The 16,277-nt window shown below is 35.0% G+C and overlaps 1 protein-coding gene across 20 annotated transcripts in view; it reads right to left on the bottom strand.

Annotated features, from left to right (window-relative positions):
* Positions 1-16,277, bottom strand: part of vps50 (VPS50 subunit of EARP/GARPII complex) — a 307,794-nt gene that overhangs the window by 36,526 nt on the left and 254,991 nt on the right. For all 20 annotated transcript variants that reach the window (XR_012395216.1, XR_012395215.1, XR_012395217.1 and 17 more), the window contains 2 exons: positions 9,794-9,942; positions 289-385 (listed from right to left, as the gene is read on the bottom strand). Coding sequence is in view for 4 of the 20 variants with exons in the window: in XM_017352306.4 (XP_017207795.1) it covers positions 289-385; positions 9,794-9,942 (246 nt within the window). In the remaining 16 variants the exon portion in view is untranslated. The remainder of the gene's footprint in view (positions 1-288; positions 386-9,793; positions 9,943-16,277) is intronic.

The raw sequence follows: 16,277 nt of genomic DNA, 5'->3' as shown, positions 1-16,277 counted from the left end.
CAGATAGATAGATAGACAGACAGACGAACAGACAGACAGACGGACGGACGGACAGATGACAGATAGACAGACGGATAGAAAATAAATGACAGACAGATGAATGGAGGGATGGATGGAATGTTTCTCTAGTTCATTAATTGGTAATTAAATTGGTGATGTCATAAAATGTCAGGTCTCAGAGCAGAGCTCACCAATAATCAATCTGAATCCTGTAACAGACGCTGGACATTTAAAAGCCGCCCTGCAGACAGAAAGACTGAACTAAAGGTCAGAGCGCTGAAAACTGACCTGTGAGTAGAACTGCTGCAGGAACGGCTTCTTGGCTGAAGGCATCATGGTGTCCAGATGAGGCTGAAGAAACTCAAACTGCTCCGCAAGAAAAACTCTGCAGGAAAGAAAACGCCAAATCAGAGCATTTTCTGGAGGTTTGCAGTGACACACAATCACAACATGTTGGTTACCCACAGGGAACAGGCTGTGCTGTGTTACACTAGCGGGAAAAAAGTATGATGTGGCAACTAAGTTCGAGGCTTACATTTGTCAGCATTCATTTTATTTTCAAATACAGTCTATAAAGAGAGATGGAGAGCTGGATATAAAGATTGCTACATTAAGAGTTGCAGTAACTATAAAAAGACTCACTCTGTGTTATTTTTCTTCGATACACTCGAAAAATGATGTTTGCTGTTTGTTCAAACTACTTATCTAAAATGAGTTGAAACAACACAATTCTTGAGTTTGCAGGGCAAAACTTCATTGTTTTATGTTTAAAAAAAACATTTTAGTATTATTGTTTTCAAGAACAACCCCTTCCACAACAATCTAACCCTTTAGAGATGAGGGAATAAATAAACATATATAATAAAAATGTTACATTTAAAAAATAAAATAAGACAAATAATACAAAATAAATAAGCAAAATAAAATAGAAAAGAGGAACAGACAGATGGACAGACAGGCAGACAGACAGATGAACAAATGGATAGAAAGACGAATAAATAAAAAAAAATATAATAAACATGTAAAATTAAAAAAATAAAATAAGAAAAATAATACAAAATAAATAAGTAAAATAAAATAAATAAGTAGGGCAGTGGGTAGCATTTTCGCCTCACAGCAAGAACATCGCTGGGTCGCTGGTTCGATCCTCGGCTCAGTTGGCGTTTCTGTGTGGAGTTTGCATGTTCTCGACCCCAGATTAATAAAGGGACTAAGCCGACAAGAAAATGAATGAATAAAAAAGTACTGCCATCATTAGGTTATACATTTGTACAAGCTACATTGTGTTACATTATAGTTACCTCAGATTACATTGGTTATACGTTAATTGAACCCTTCGCTAAGCCCTGACCTTCTTAGCTACTGTTACGCGTGTCAAGCTTTCCTGCCTAAAACCCCTCCTCTTTTTCAAAGGACATTCTGAGATTTTTAACAACCACAGAGTCAGGACCTCGGTTTTATGTCTCATCAGAAAGACGACACTCACTGAGCAGTATAGAGTCCCGTTCACTATACTGGGGCAATAGGACCCACACAAACCACAGGTTGGGTGCCCCCTGCTGGTCTCACTAACACCACTTCTGGTGGTGGCCAAGCTTTCCCATGTTTCCCTGCTTAGCTTCAGTGGGCGACCATGTGAGAGTTGCAGAGAGCTAGCTGCCTTATTGATTAGATTATTATTTGTGCTCTGTTCTGTATATGTAGATGAAAGTTGTTGATGGAATTTTACCTTATTGTATTTGTGTTATAATGCAATAAAAAAATAACACAAAAGATAAATAGACACAAAAGACACCACAGGGTAAAAACAAGTTTAAAGACTCTGCAATATTCAGATAGTATATTACCATTTCATTTAATAGATTTTTTTCTGGTGTCATGATTTCAAAAGTCATAATTTGAAAAACAAAGACGCCTCACATGATCCTACAATTATTTCATGTTGTCTGAGCAAATCAACCGAATTAGGAATCAAAACAAAAAGATGCATTAAAAAAAAAACAGGCTCTTTAACAGAAAGAAGAGGTAATTAGAAATCACTGTTTCCTCCTGCTGCCAATGAATGAGCACAAGTGACACGCTCATGAAGACTTTTAGCCTTCTCCACAGATAATTAATGCTAATGGCAGATCACATACTGATAGAAGAGTTCATCAAGCAGGACTGGTCCAAATATTTGCTTTATCACCTAATGTACACTACAGCAAAATGTGTAAAGCTAGAGTATACTGAAGACTGAAAAGTAACAAGCGGGATGGTGGCTCAGTGGTTAGAACTGTTGTCTTACAACAAGAAGGTCGCTGGTTCAAGTCCAAAGTCTAAAGACATGCGCTAAAGGTAAATTGAGTAAATTGGCCATACGAGTGTGAATAAGTGTGTATGGGTGTTTCTCAGTACTGGGTTGCGGCTGGAAGAGCATCCGCTGCATAAAACATATGCCGGAATAGTTGGTGGTTCATTCCTCTGTGACGACCCCTGATAAATAATGCACTAAGCCAAAGGAAAATGAATAAATGAGTGAATGACAAGTCACACATGCATGAAATAAGCAGGATAACCAATTAATTATAACACACATTTTGGCCAAATGGAGGCGTCCTTTCAAAATTAAAACAAACAAACAAAAATAAAGATCAAAATAAACTTGAAAGGTTATATCCTTATCGCCGAGTCCTGACAAACAACCAACAACATGCTTGCCGAGAATGTTTAATTAAAGCAGTCGTTTAAACCTGCGGGTAATCAGTGAAGCAAGCGCATCACCATCACAGCAGAAGCAAATTACATCTAAACAGGAAGCATTTATGTGGGAGGTAAAAAGACGCAGAGCTTGATTTTTAAGTGACTAAAAGGTCACTCGTTTTTTGGCCCATTGTTTGCCATTTTAATACTCTGCGGACTGTTGTCTCAACAGTGTATATGGAACAGGTTATAATTTATGGCTGTACGGTTACGCTTGTGTAAATACAGCACTCTGAAGTAACAAGAGAGCCTGTTTTGTCGCTTATCTTTCACACCCTCACGCCTGCTCTCTGCTCGACTCCGCAGCCTTCATTGATTATTCCATTAAGAAAGGAAGTGTGGAGGGAGAATGGAGGGCCAAATAAAAGGTTGCACTGCCACTAACCTTCACAAGAATGAAAAAAAAAAAAAAACGATGTGGTTTTTAGTGCATTCTGAGAACGAGTTCTCCAGTGCTTTGATGGCTCTATGTGGTCGCGGTTTTGTGCATCAGCTGCAGAGCAATTTCCAACATTATGCTTTTTTTTTTTTAAATATTTCCCAAAATGATGTTTAACAGAGCAAGGAATTTTTCACAGTATTTCTTATAACACTTTTTTCTTCTGGAGAAAGTCTTATTTGTTATATTCCATCTAGAATAAAAGCCTGAACAAAAGTTTAGATTTTTTAAAAACCACTTTAGAGTCAATATTATTAGCCCCTTAAGCAAGCCCCTTGTATACGGCAAAGTTTGTGATTTGGAGCACTTTTTCTTTTGAAAATATTTACAAGCATTTGTGGATTGTAGAATTTTCTGATCTAAAGCTTGTTTATCTGTAGCTTTCAATGGAAATAAATTGGAAAAGTAGTAAGTTTGTGTTGGTAATTTATAAGTAGAATGATTAAAAACAGGATGATATGCTATTCATTTATTCATTCATTGCCTTGTTGGTTTAGTCCCTTTATTAATTAGGGGTCGCCACAGCAGAATGAACCGCCAACTTATCCAGCAAGTTTTTACGCAGCGAATGCCCTTCCGGCCGCAACCCATCTCTGGGAAACATCCACACACACATTCACACACTCATACAGTACGGACAATTTAGCCTACCCAATTCACCTGTACCGCATGTCTTTGGACTGTGGGGGAAACCGGAGCACCCGGAGGAAACCCACGCGAAGGCAAGGAGAACATGCAAACTCCACACAGAAACGCCAACTGAGCCGAGGTTCGAACCAGCGACCTTCTTGCTGTGAGGCGACAGCACTACCTACTGCGCCACTGCCTCGCCCGATGATATGCTAAGGATTACTTATTTAGAAGATTTGAAAAAATTAATCTACGAAACAGATAAAAAATGTACTCAATAGCAGTAACGGTTGCTTCAGTTGATGTGACAAGAATATCTTTATTAGTAAAATACAATAATCAACATTGCATGAATAAACAAAATTATGTTAGCTGAACAAAATATTGTCACTGAGAAGAACTAAAAACAGTTCTTACTGCATCAAGTTGCTTTGTTTTTTATGTTTTCTCAACAATTTATTTTTTACAGTGTACAGAACAAACCATTTGTCATGATATGCCTAATTACCCTGACTTGCCCAATTATCCTAATTAACCTAGATAAGTCTTTAAATGACATTTTAAGCTGAATAATAGTATCTTTAATAATATCAAGTAAAATATTATGTAGTGTCATCATGGCAAAGACAAAAGAAATCAGTTTTTAGAAATGAGTTGTTAAAACTATTGGGCTCTATTTTAACAATCTAGGCACAAAGTCTAAAGCACATGGCACAAAAGCATTAAGGCCATGTCCGAATCCACTTTTGCTATTTTAAGGATGGAAAAATACAGTTTGCGCCTCGGAACATGGTCTAACAAGGTTGTACATATTCTCTTATGGTGTGTTTTAAGCATATTGTGCATTAAACCACTAATCTCCTATTCTCTTTAAGAGTCAGTTGCATCATGCCATGGTGCATTTGCTATTTACATGGCAGACTTTGTAAGTGGAAAAACTGAACACTTCACTTGTGAGAAAACAGTTAAACAAACCATCTGCAGCCCGAGGATAAAGAATGAGCCTCCTCCATTCGGCCTCTTTTCTTTCTCTTTACTTTACTCCTTTACTTTCGTGGATAAAGAAATGGTGTTGTACACACTCCACATAAGACATCCATTAGCCTTTAATTTAATTCAAAATTAAAGTAAAAAAAAAAATTAATTCAAAATTAATTAAAAATTAATTAAAAATTAAAAATTAATTCAATGTTTAATTTCATTCAAAGTTCAGTTAAGTGCAAAGATTTGTTTCAAAACTATTTATAAATTCAGTTCTAATTTCCAGCAAACTAACAAATGAACACTAATAATGAAAAAAAAAAAAAAAAGAAAAAAAAAAAAAAAAAAAAGAGTTATATCCAAACACACGTCGTGTTGTTATGGTCCATATGGTGACAAATACCTCTCCAAAACCCAACACGTGGACAAATCTGCACTTGTTTTTATTAAAACAAATATAAATATGCATATAATAAATAATAATACAACTGTATTTTGTTGGTATATCATTTAACATCTGGCTAAGTGTCCACTAATAAAAATGAGTCTATGGATATATTTGGGTGCATTTACAATTTTATGGAACGTTGATTAATATCATAGACTGTAAAAGATATGGATGTAGTATCCGTGACGTCACCCATAGGTTTCTGAAAAACAAAAATGAAGCTATAAGTCATTATCGCTGCAATTAGAGGTAACCAAACAAGGACAAAGAGGTAAAAAGCATCGATATCCGAGTTTCCACTATTGCGCCTAAAGCGAGCATGCCTGGGTGAGAAAGGGCCAGTAGTGTTTCCACTGTCACTTTCGCTGTCTGATCGGGCCAAAGCAGGGCTTCCTCAGGGCCAACGGCCGGCCTTTTTGGCCCACCAAATACCTTGGGCCAAAGAGGGCCAGCTGGGACTTCGGGGTGGAGTGAAAGAGGAGGCAGAGTTGCCCGAGTCTGGTAAAGATGGCATTCTGCCATTACACTAGTTATCCGATCTCACAGGAGTACATGCGGCAAAAAAAAAAAAAAAAACATAAGGGATAGAAAAACGCAGAGCTGGTCAGTTTAAGATATGCTAATCCGTAAATCACCTTATAAACTAGGGGTCTTTTGCTTATGATCGCCCTTTTGTTTCCCCTTTTAAATGTAAGGCTGTTGCATAAAACAGTAAAGTAGTTTTAATAAGAATAAGTAATATTTCTTTGCAGCATCCTCCTTTATGTTTCAATAACGCATATTAGTCTTTGCACCATATTAAAGACACAGCAGCTGGTAACTTTCAGCTGTCAAGAGTTTTTGTCAAGTTTAAATAGTGTGTTTGTACATGAAACATGCACGTTTATATGCATGTGTGTAAAAGACCGGACGAAAGAGCGCTCGCTTGACAGCTCTGTTGATGCCGTGAGCGGCTAAGTTTCTTTCTTTCTTTTGGAGATAACTCAAAATATGAATACAACAGAAAGACATAAAACTTTACAAATTATGTGTCCACTTTTGTAGGCTAAAAACAATAGTGTCAGTAATTTAGATAAAATGACCTAAGCTATATTGAAATTATTTAAGGAATTATAAATATTGGATATAAAAAAAAAATCACAATAAACAAATAAAACAAAATAAAACAAACAAAAGCTATAACAAGGCATATGCAATACATAAATTAAACCGTTTTAAGCCATTTTAAACTTTCATTTTACAAAGGCCTTTCTGAAATAAAAAAAGAGATTTAAGATATTTCCTAAAAAAAAAAAAAAAAAAAAACAATAAACAGTTTTAAAATATTATTTATAAAGTAATTGGGTACGAAGATATTATTCAAATCGTGCAAACAGCTTTTTTTGGGTGAGTGAAACCATTAGAAACTACCTTCGTTTCTGTCATCCAGTCCTGCGGCAGTGTTGTTTTATAAACGGATTGGGGAAAAACTGCACATAAAAATGTGTTCTATGACCTCAAACAAATGCTTATGTTTTTATTTGACAGGGTAAAATTAAAAAAAAAAATGTAAAAAGTGTCAGTTACTTCTGTATTGGCTTGACGAAGGATAGTGAGATGTTGCCGCTTGATTAATATCCACTCTACCTTGTTGTGAAAAATATACAAACCTAAACTTAAAAAAGTATTATAGGCAATACTGTTAAAAAAATCCTTGCTCTCTTTAAACATCACTTGGGAAATATTTAAAAAAGAAATAAAAATTCACAGAAGGGCTAATCATTTTTATTAATCTGTATATGATAGCTGTTTTTTTAGTTATTATGCTTTCTGTCTATTTTTAAAAGTGACTTTTTAACATTCTATCAAGGGTCTACAAATTAAAAATAGAAACTCTTGGCTAATTTTGCCACATTATAATGTAATGTTATTTACTGTGCATTGAACCTGTAAACAGATAAACTAAGCTAAATTCCAATGTAAAAAAAAACACACTGATGTAAACGTGAGCCTTTGAAACGGTTCTCCTGCAAAGTACTTGGCACAAACCGAACACCATCTGGAAGCGAGCAAAGCATCTATAGGGAGAAGCTGAAACTCTCTCTATGTGAACTTGTAAGGGAGTTTTCCCTTCTGTTGCACAAAGGCTTAAAGTCTTGCTGAAGAATCAGTCGAACAGCAGAAAGGTCAGAAAAGGAGGACTGGAAGGTAAGATATGGTTTGAAGGCCTGACAACTGGCTCTTCGGGATTCTTCAGGTAGCTTTTCCCCTGCGGTGTCACGTCACATAATGAAATGAAGTTGCCGGGCTGTTGCCAAAGCGGTTCAGCCCACCTCTGCAGACTCATCAGGAGGAAAGAAAGGCTTAATGGGGTTCGCTGATTAGATAACAACTGGCACGATACCACTGATTGGGTTAGACGGGCTCAGTTGAAAGGGCTGTTGGGGTTAGATCTTCATCACCTAGCAACAGTAAAGCTGGATCATAAGATAAAAGTCGAGCAGCTTTTTCATGTAAATGTGTTTATTTGTGTGCTCCTGCTACAGAAACGACACTCACACATATGTACAGTAAGATGCAGACAGCATCTATCTGGCCTTCACTCATTTTTTGATAACCCACGTTAAAGAAATAGTTCAGTTAAAATTGTATTTATATCTTCACTTTCAAATTGGCAGTAAAAAAACTTTCATTCAGAAACATGTTGAATACCAATATAAAATTCTGAAAAAAATAAATAAATAAATCCTGGAAAAAGTAAGTTTTAATTTGAATTAAATTACTATACAAATTACTATACATTTGAATGATTTCTGTGCAAAACTGTATTAAAAATACTAATGTTTTACAATATTATATATATTCATTCAGAAACATGTTGAATACCAATATAAAATTCTGAAAAAAAAAAAAAAAAAATCCTGGAAAAAGTAAGTTTTAATTTGAATTAAATTACTATACAAATTACTATACATTTGAATGATTGCTGTGCAAAACTGTATTAAAAATACTAATTTTTACAATATTATATATATTCATTCAGAAACATGTTGAATACCAATATAAAATTCTGAAAAAAAAAAAATCCTGGAAAAAGTAAGTTTTAATTTGAATTAAATTACTATACAAATTACTATAAATTTGAATGATTTCTGTGCGAAAATGTATTAAAAATATTAATGTTTTACAATATTATATATATATATATATATATATATATATATATATATATATATATATATATATATAAATTAACCCAGAATAGCCCCACTGTTTGTTTATTTTTTTCTCCAATTTATGTTTAACAGAAAGAAGATTTTCTTAACACATTTCTAAACATAATAGTCATTTTTAATAACTGATTGATTTTATCTTTGCCATGATGACAGTAAATAATATTTTAGATGTTTTTCAAGACACTTCTATACAGCTTAAAGTGACATTTAAAGGCTTAACTAGGTTAATTAGGTTAACTAGGCAGGTTAGGGTAATTAGGTGAATCATTGTATAAGGATGGTTTGTTTTGTAGACTATTGAAAAAAATAGATAGCTTAAGGGGGCTAATAATTTTGACTTTAAAATGGTGTTTAAAATTTTTTAAAACTTTTATTATAAGAATAAAGCTTTTATTCTTGCTGAAATAAAACAAATATGACTTTCTCCAGAAGAAAAAATATTATCAGAAATACTGTGAAAATTTCCTTGCTCTATTAAACATAATTTGGGAAATATTTAAAAAAGAAAAAAAAATTAAGAGGGGCTAATAATTCTGACTTCAACTGTATTTAGTACAAACACACGAAGAATCCATCAATGTATAATAATAATAATCATAATACTAATTTCTTACATTTATAGAGTTTTTCTGGACACTCAAAGCGCTTTACACATTTTTGGGGGGAAATTTCCTCATCCACAACCAGTGTGCAGCATCCACCTGGATGACACGACGGCAGCCATTTTGCGCCAGACCGCACACCACACCCCAGCTGATTGGTGGAGAGGAGACAGAGTGATAAGCCAAATATCATATGGGGATGGTTAGGACGCCATAATGGAGAAAGGCCAGTTGGCAAATTTGGCAAATTTGTACTCTTTTTCGAAGGACATCCTGGGATTTTTACGACCAGAGAGTTAAGACCTTGGTTTAACGTCTCATCCAAAAAACAGCGCTCCCTAAGCAGTATAGAGTCCCCTTCACTATACTGGGGCGTTAGGACCCACAAAAGACCACAGGTTGAGGGTCCCCTGCTGGCCTCACTAACACCACTTTGAAAGTAACATGCTAACACAGCATAGAAAGTCTAAAATATTTTAAGTAAATACAAAACAAGATATTTAGCATTCTGTTGTCACATTACATAACATAATTGTTCAAATTTAAACTTTGGTGTGTGAATTCCTTTTTGTTTTGTTGACTGATTTGGCACCTACAGGAATCACCTGTTAAATAAATATCGTCACAGAAATTTTGAGTATTTATTTCTAAAATGAAAGTGTCAATCTAGTAGGCTAGTCCATATGTAGCCTATAGCACAGTAAACTCATATACAAGCTGGTTTGAAGTAGCTTACAGTGATTCAGTGGCGACGACTCTCTCAGCCAGGCCGTACAGCGTGTCGGTGGCAGTCAGGATAACCAGCTGACTCAGATGAGGACTGGGAACTTTCTCTTTCCTTTCTTCAGGAGATGCATGAGGACCTGGGTTCTCACCTCCAGACTCCTGCAGGACAACAACAGTCATTTACAAGCATCCTGTCTCATTTAAAATAATCATCATTAATATGAGGTACAGTACAATTCAAACTATTTGTTTTGACGGTCACAATTCTGTTGCCTCTTTGCAAATGTATGGATATGTATTATAACTATTAGGGCTGCACAATATATCGTTTCAGATTGAATATCAAATGTGTGTGTCTGCAACAGTCATATCGCAGGACATGCATCGTTCCGTAGGGATTATAGTTGATCAACAATAAAGAATACATGAGATTTGTGGAGTCATATAACCATAACAGAGTGAAACTTTATCATTTACATGTGTTTTAAGGGTTTGTGTGAGCGTGAAGCATTCGGCCACAAAATGAGGTCGAATTGTACTGACTTATTAATACAATGAAAACTAAAGAGTTATTTTACATATCATTACTCAATTGAATACGGGTTGACTGTACAGAAAACTCCAAAGCACTGTTTATTAGACTTTTTTCTTTGCTCTGTTGTAATTATTCTTGCTTGCAGTTTGTTTATTATTTTTTTATACCTGATTCACATCCTTACAAAAACACCCCAATCAATCTAAATTAAGGAAACTGCAAAAGTTTGATCGAGACAATCAAACTAGAGCAATACCAGATGTTTTACAGACACTTTTGATAGCAACAAGTACAAATATTGATTATTTTTATTTGGGGGGGGGGGGGGGGGTTTAACTATGAAAACAAGATTTTTTACAGGAAAATCTCTCCAAACCGCACCTCTAAATCAACTCCTCGTTGAACGATGATCAAATCACACTAAAAATGTACCAATAAGATGGATACAAATAATGATATTCCATTGGAAAACACTGTGGATGGCTTAAAGATCACGAATAAACCATATTGTTACATTGTTGTCTCAATTATCTTCACATTTCATTATTCAAAACATCTGTATCAGCATCCCTTTATGACCACAGTCTACCAATCTCCGATGTCTACTTCCAGCAGGATAACGCGAAAGGCGAATCATGTCAGACTGGTTTCTTGAACATGAGAATGAGTTCACTGTACTCAAATGGCCTCCACAGTAACCAGAACTCAATCCAATAGAGCACCTTTGGGATGTAATGGAAAGGGAGATTCGCAAAATGGATGTGCAGCCGACAAATCTGCAGCAACTGTGTGATGCTATCATGTCAATATAAACCAAAATCTCTGAGGAATATTTCCAGTACCTTGTTGAATCTACTGTATGCCATGGAGGATTAAAGCAGTTCTGAAGGCAAAAGGCTGTAAAATATATGGGTGTAGTATTTGTCACCCATAGGTTTCTGAACACTGCAAAAGAAGGTAAAAGTAGGCGTGGCCAATCATCGCCATTTTGTTCGGCCGTCATCGCACCCACGGCGGAATACCAAACAAGGGCAAAGAGGCGGAGAATGAGCGGAGCTACAGACAGCTACAGACAGACACCTGCTGGCATTTTGCTTAAACCTGGCTTAGACGGACTTTAGGAAGAACGCTTAATACTTTATTACCTGTGACTCGCTTGTGTTCTGACCACATGTGCTTGACTGTGTACTATATCAATAAAAAGTTTAGCCTAATTATCATCTGATAATTGCAGGAAATAATTCCAAAAGGCAACTGAACCAACTGAACCATTAACCAAAACAAAAAAACTATGTATATGCGGAGCTCAGCGGCTATAATTAGCTGGAATCAGCTGAGGTGACGAAACAGCGAGCAGCGAGACCTAGCTGTCACTAAAGTGGCCACACCCTTAATTATGCAGACTTTATTATGCACCAAAGCCATCTTTTGTAACAGGCTGTAAACATGTTTTTATCAGCTGTAAAAATTGCCATTTTACCATTGCAGAAATCACCTGGATCTCGTGGAGCCAGCCCCCCAAGGCGAGTCGATGAATGGCTAGTTACTTCCGTATTGGCTTCCCGAGGGAGAAAGGGAGGCTGCTGCTTGGTCCAACCCTGTACTAGTAAGGTGTACCTAATAAAGTGGCCGGTGAGTGTGCAGGTATATGCTAATTGTTTTAAATGTTGATCATAAAATCCAGTGAATTGCCTCAAATTGTAATCCTATTACACAAAACCACTTCGCAAATATATTGAAAATTTAGTGACAAGATTTCTTCTTCAAGAAATCTTATTAACCCCAAGCAAGACTTCAACACCATAACATTCACCAAAAAACTAACCGCAATCTACTTCATTATGAAAGATCTGCAGGGACACATTTTAGAAGGAACCAGCTTTCCTTTCCATTTTGCACTATTAAGTCAAATCTACTTTTTATTACCAGAAAGTGGAGAACAACCTCAGAGGTTTAGCGTTACAATAAAAGGAAAGAGCCAATGAGCTGTAAAATGAGACCAAACACATCATAAACACAACCACAAATTGAATTTAATGAGTAACTAATGCTAATGCTTTGGCCAAATGTAAATTAGCACTGTGGTTTTCCATCATTCTGTGCCTGGCGGGGAGGTTTAGTAAGTTGAAACCTCTTTATTTACCATATTCAAGAGTCCTTTTACTCTAAAATAAACCATGACGTGACCAAATGACTCACAAATGATGCTGTGTATTTACTCAAATTGAGTCTAACTGAAATCCCATTTAGATGGCGCATTAACACAAACAGCACATTATAAAACAGTAATCATTTCATTTAGTCTTCGTTAAAATATAATTCACTCCAAATTGAAAATTCAGTTATCACTTTGCAGGGACCACGTATTTTCTACCTTGATTTATTCTCTGTTGAAAAACATTTTGTAAACATTGACTCGTGTAATTGAACTTTTTTTAAACAAACTTTTCCTTTCAGATGAACACTTTAATCAAAAACTATAAACTATTTACTAAATATGGGCAAAAGACTTAACAAACAATCGGTGTGGTGTGAAAACAGCCTTTATGACCTTAAGGAATCATCTCACAAAACATGAAAATTGGTTTGGGATGTCACAACAGCGCAATGCGATTTGATCTTTGCCATTAATATTCAAAGCCTTATTTCCCAATGTCCTTACACAAACCAATTCAGGTTATATGTGATTATTACTGAAGCGCTGCCTTTGTGGATACGCATCACATCCTACATGAATTAATAATACAGCTTGGTACATGTGTAGACATTTCCCTGCAGATTGCAAAGAGATGCATTCCAGTCTGCAAGCATGGTTTATGTTTAATTACGTTTAATATATTACATTAATACATTTAATTGTTATTAATGTGGGTGGGAGAAAAAAACATTACATTGATTTTAGAAATCTGAACAGATTAGGAACAGATTCAGCCTTGCCAAAGTAGTCAAGATGAGTTTTTTAAAGGACTTTTTTCTCTAATGGAATTTGAATTGAAGAAAAGTAGGAGATAGAAATGCTGTTCTGAAATGTATATTCAACGAAGCAATATTAACAGAAATGTAGTTTCCACGTAAACATTAAGCTTTATGTCTTACAGATAAACGTTTAATAATTACTAAACACTGTGAGCATAAACATTATATTAACGTTTTTTCGACCATAGAATAAAAGCACAATAACTGCAACTGTTTTCATCTCACAAGTCTAACTTATTATTATTATTTATTTATTTATTTATTTATTTTTTACATACAGTTGAAGTCAGAATTATTCCCTCCTTGGAATTTTTTTTTTCTTTTTTAAATATTTCCCAAATTATGTTTAACAGAGCAGATACATTTTCACAGTATGACTGATTTTGTATTTTTGATTTTGTACTGATTTTTTGTATTTTTTCTTCTGGAGAAAGTCTAATTTGTTTTATTTGGGCTAGAATAAAAGCAGTTTTTAATTTTTTAACACCATTTTAAGGTAAATATTATTAGCCCCTTTAAGTTATATTTTTTTGATAGTCTACAGAACAAACCACTGTTATACAAGAACTTGCCTATTACCCTAACCTGCCTAGTTAACCTAATTAACCTAGTTAAGCATTTAAATGTCCCTTTAAGCTGTATAGAAGTGTCCTGAAAAAAATATGTAGTCAAATATTATTTACTCGTCATGGCAACGATACAAGACATCAGTTATTAGAGATGAGTTATTAAAACTATTTTGTTTAGAAAACTGTTTTAAAAAATCTGCTCTAAGTTGCACAGAAATTAGAGAAAAAATGAATACGGGGGGAAATAATTCTGACTTCAACTGTATATATTTAACATTTTTCCCCATAACACACTCATATTTGGGGTTGAGTTTTATTAATAAACCATTGCATTTTGAAACTTAATAATTTTTAATTTCAAAGTGAACATTTGTGCATAAAAAATGACTTTATTTTTGGTAATATTTATGCTGTTGTGTGTTGTTTTGATTATATATATATATATATATATATATATATATATATATATATATATATATATATGCATATTATATACATTTAAAGTATTTTGAGCAAGACTTATGACTTAAGACTTACAAAAATACTTACTAAGTACTTTTATTAAACTCCATTCATCCAAAATGTGAAATCAAATTTTTTTCATCTCATAACTCAAACTTGCTTTTTTTTCCGCATTTAATCAATTGTGACTTTGTGACACACAATTTCTACATGGAAACTCACAACTGTGATACTTAGTTTTTATTTCTCACTATCCTTGCAATTCCAGCAGCTACTGTAGCTCTCAGCACATCTCAGATGATTGCTCACTGAAGCTAAGCAGGGCTGCGCCCGGTTAGTGCCTGGATGGTAGACCACAAGAGAAAGCTAGGTTGCAGCTGGAAGTGGTGTTAGTGGCACCAGCAGGGGGCACTCTGCAGTCTGTGTGGGTCCTAATGCCCCACTGTATTGATAGGGACTGATAGGTCCCGTTTTTCGGATGAGACGGTTGTTAAAAATCCCAGGATGTCCTTTGAAAAAGAGTAGGGGTATTATTATTATTATTATTAATTCCAAAATATGAACTTAGAATTGTGTGATTTTAACTGAATTTTGAAATCTAGCGCTTTTAGTTCAAGAAAAGTGCATCATAAATAAAATGTATTATTATTATATAAAAACTTGCAGCATAGCTCAGTGGTTAGCACTGTCGCCTCACAGCAAGAAGGTTGCTGGTTCAAGTCCCAGCTGGACCAATTGGCATTTCTGTGTGGAGTTTGCGTGTTGACGTGGGTTTCCTCTGGGAGCTCCGATTTCCCCCACAGCACATTAGATGAACTAAATTGGCTGTAGTGAGAGTGTATGGGTGTTTCCCAGTGCTGGGTTATGGCTGGAAAGACATCCGCTGTGTAAAACACATGCCGGAATAGTTGGCGAGTCATTCCACTGTAGCAATCTTTGATAAGTGTACAGTATTTGCAATATTACCAAGTGTCAATTTCAATCTGCATGATACAAACTCTGAACTGTCAGAAGTAGTTTTAGAAGAATTACACATTCATTTTTACTAAAGTCCTTGTGAATCGTATACAGCTTTCACGTTTGTTTCTAATAATAAATGATGTTTCTATAATAAATACTTGTCTTCAAATATGAAAAAAAAACAAATCCTTCTGATTTTATCTCCTGCCCATCAATTTCAGTATGTGCAACCCTAAAATATTGATCATCTGTCTAGTGTAATACACTCTGAAAAATACAATTACATGACCACCATAAGACATTCATACCTTCAATGAGGTCAGAACAAATGTCTTCCAAAAAGCTTACTTATGTTGACAGTTGTGTAATAGAAAGGCTGTCATTATTTATCAATCTGTCCATGAAATGACCTTTACAGGACCATAACCCAGAGCAAGTGCAGGGCTCAACATCTGATCAAATGTGAAACCAAATGCCAACTTAGAGAGACATCTGAAAACTTCTACAGTGCCTAGTAAAATCTTTCGAAGTGTGCGATATTTATTTGCCCATGATAATATTGTAAAGAATATGTGAGTTACAATTGGAGCAAAAAAACAAAGGCAAAACAAACATCTCGAGTCTCAAAGCACTGATAAAATTAAGCCACGAGTCTTTTATTCAAGTTAAGAAAGCAACAAATATCAATTATACCTGAATATCCATTTGTTATTTGTGTTTTATAAGTAATATAATTAAGGAATATAGCAAACACAAGGAAGTGTTGATGTTTTTTTTATGAATGTCATTGTGTGAGTGAAATTAAATATTGATTTTATGCAACTGTTAAGGAAGCACTGTCACATTTTAGACAACAATTGCCAACAAAAACACTTTAAATCAAAGCTAAAGCAGAGCATTTGTGCATCTCAAAGCAATCAAGTTTTAATTTTGATGCCATGCCAATCAAAGTATTTGCGCCAATCACTATATTTCCTCCCTTATCAAAAGAA

The sequence above is a fragment of the Danio rerio genome, chromosome 19, assembly GCF_049306965.1.
Source record: "Danio rerio strain Tuebingen ecotype United States chromosome 19, GRCz12tu, whole genome shotgun sequence".
Taxonomy (NCBI): Eukaryota; Metazoa; Chordata; class Actinopteri; order Cypriniformes; family Danionidae; genus Danio; species Danio rerio.
The sequence above is the reverse complement of the archived record's forward strand: the minus strand, read 5'-3'. Positions and strand labels throughout refer to the sequence as shown.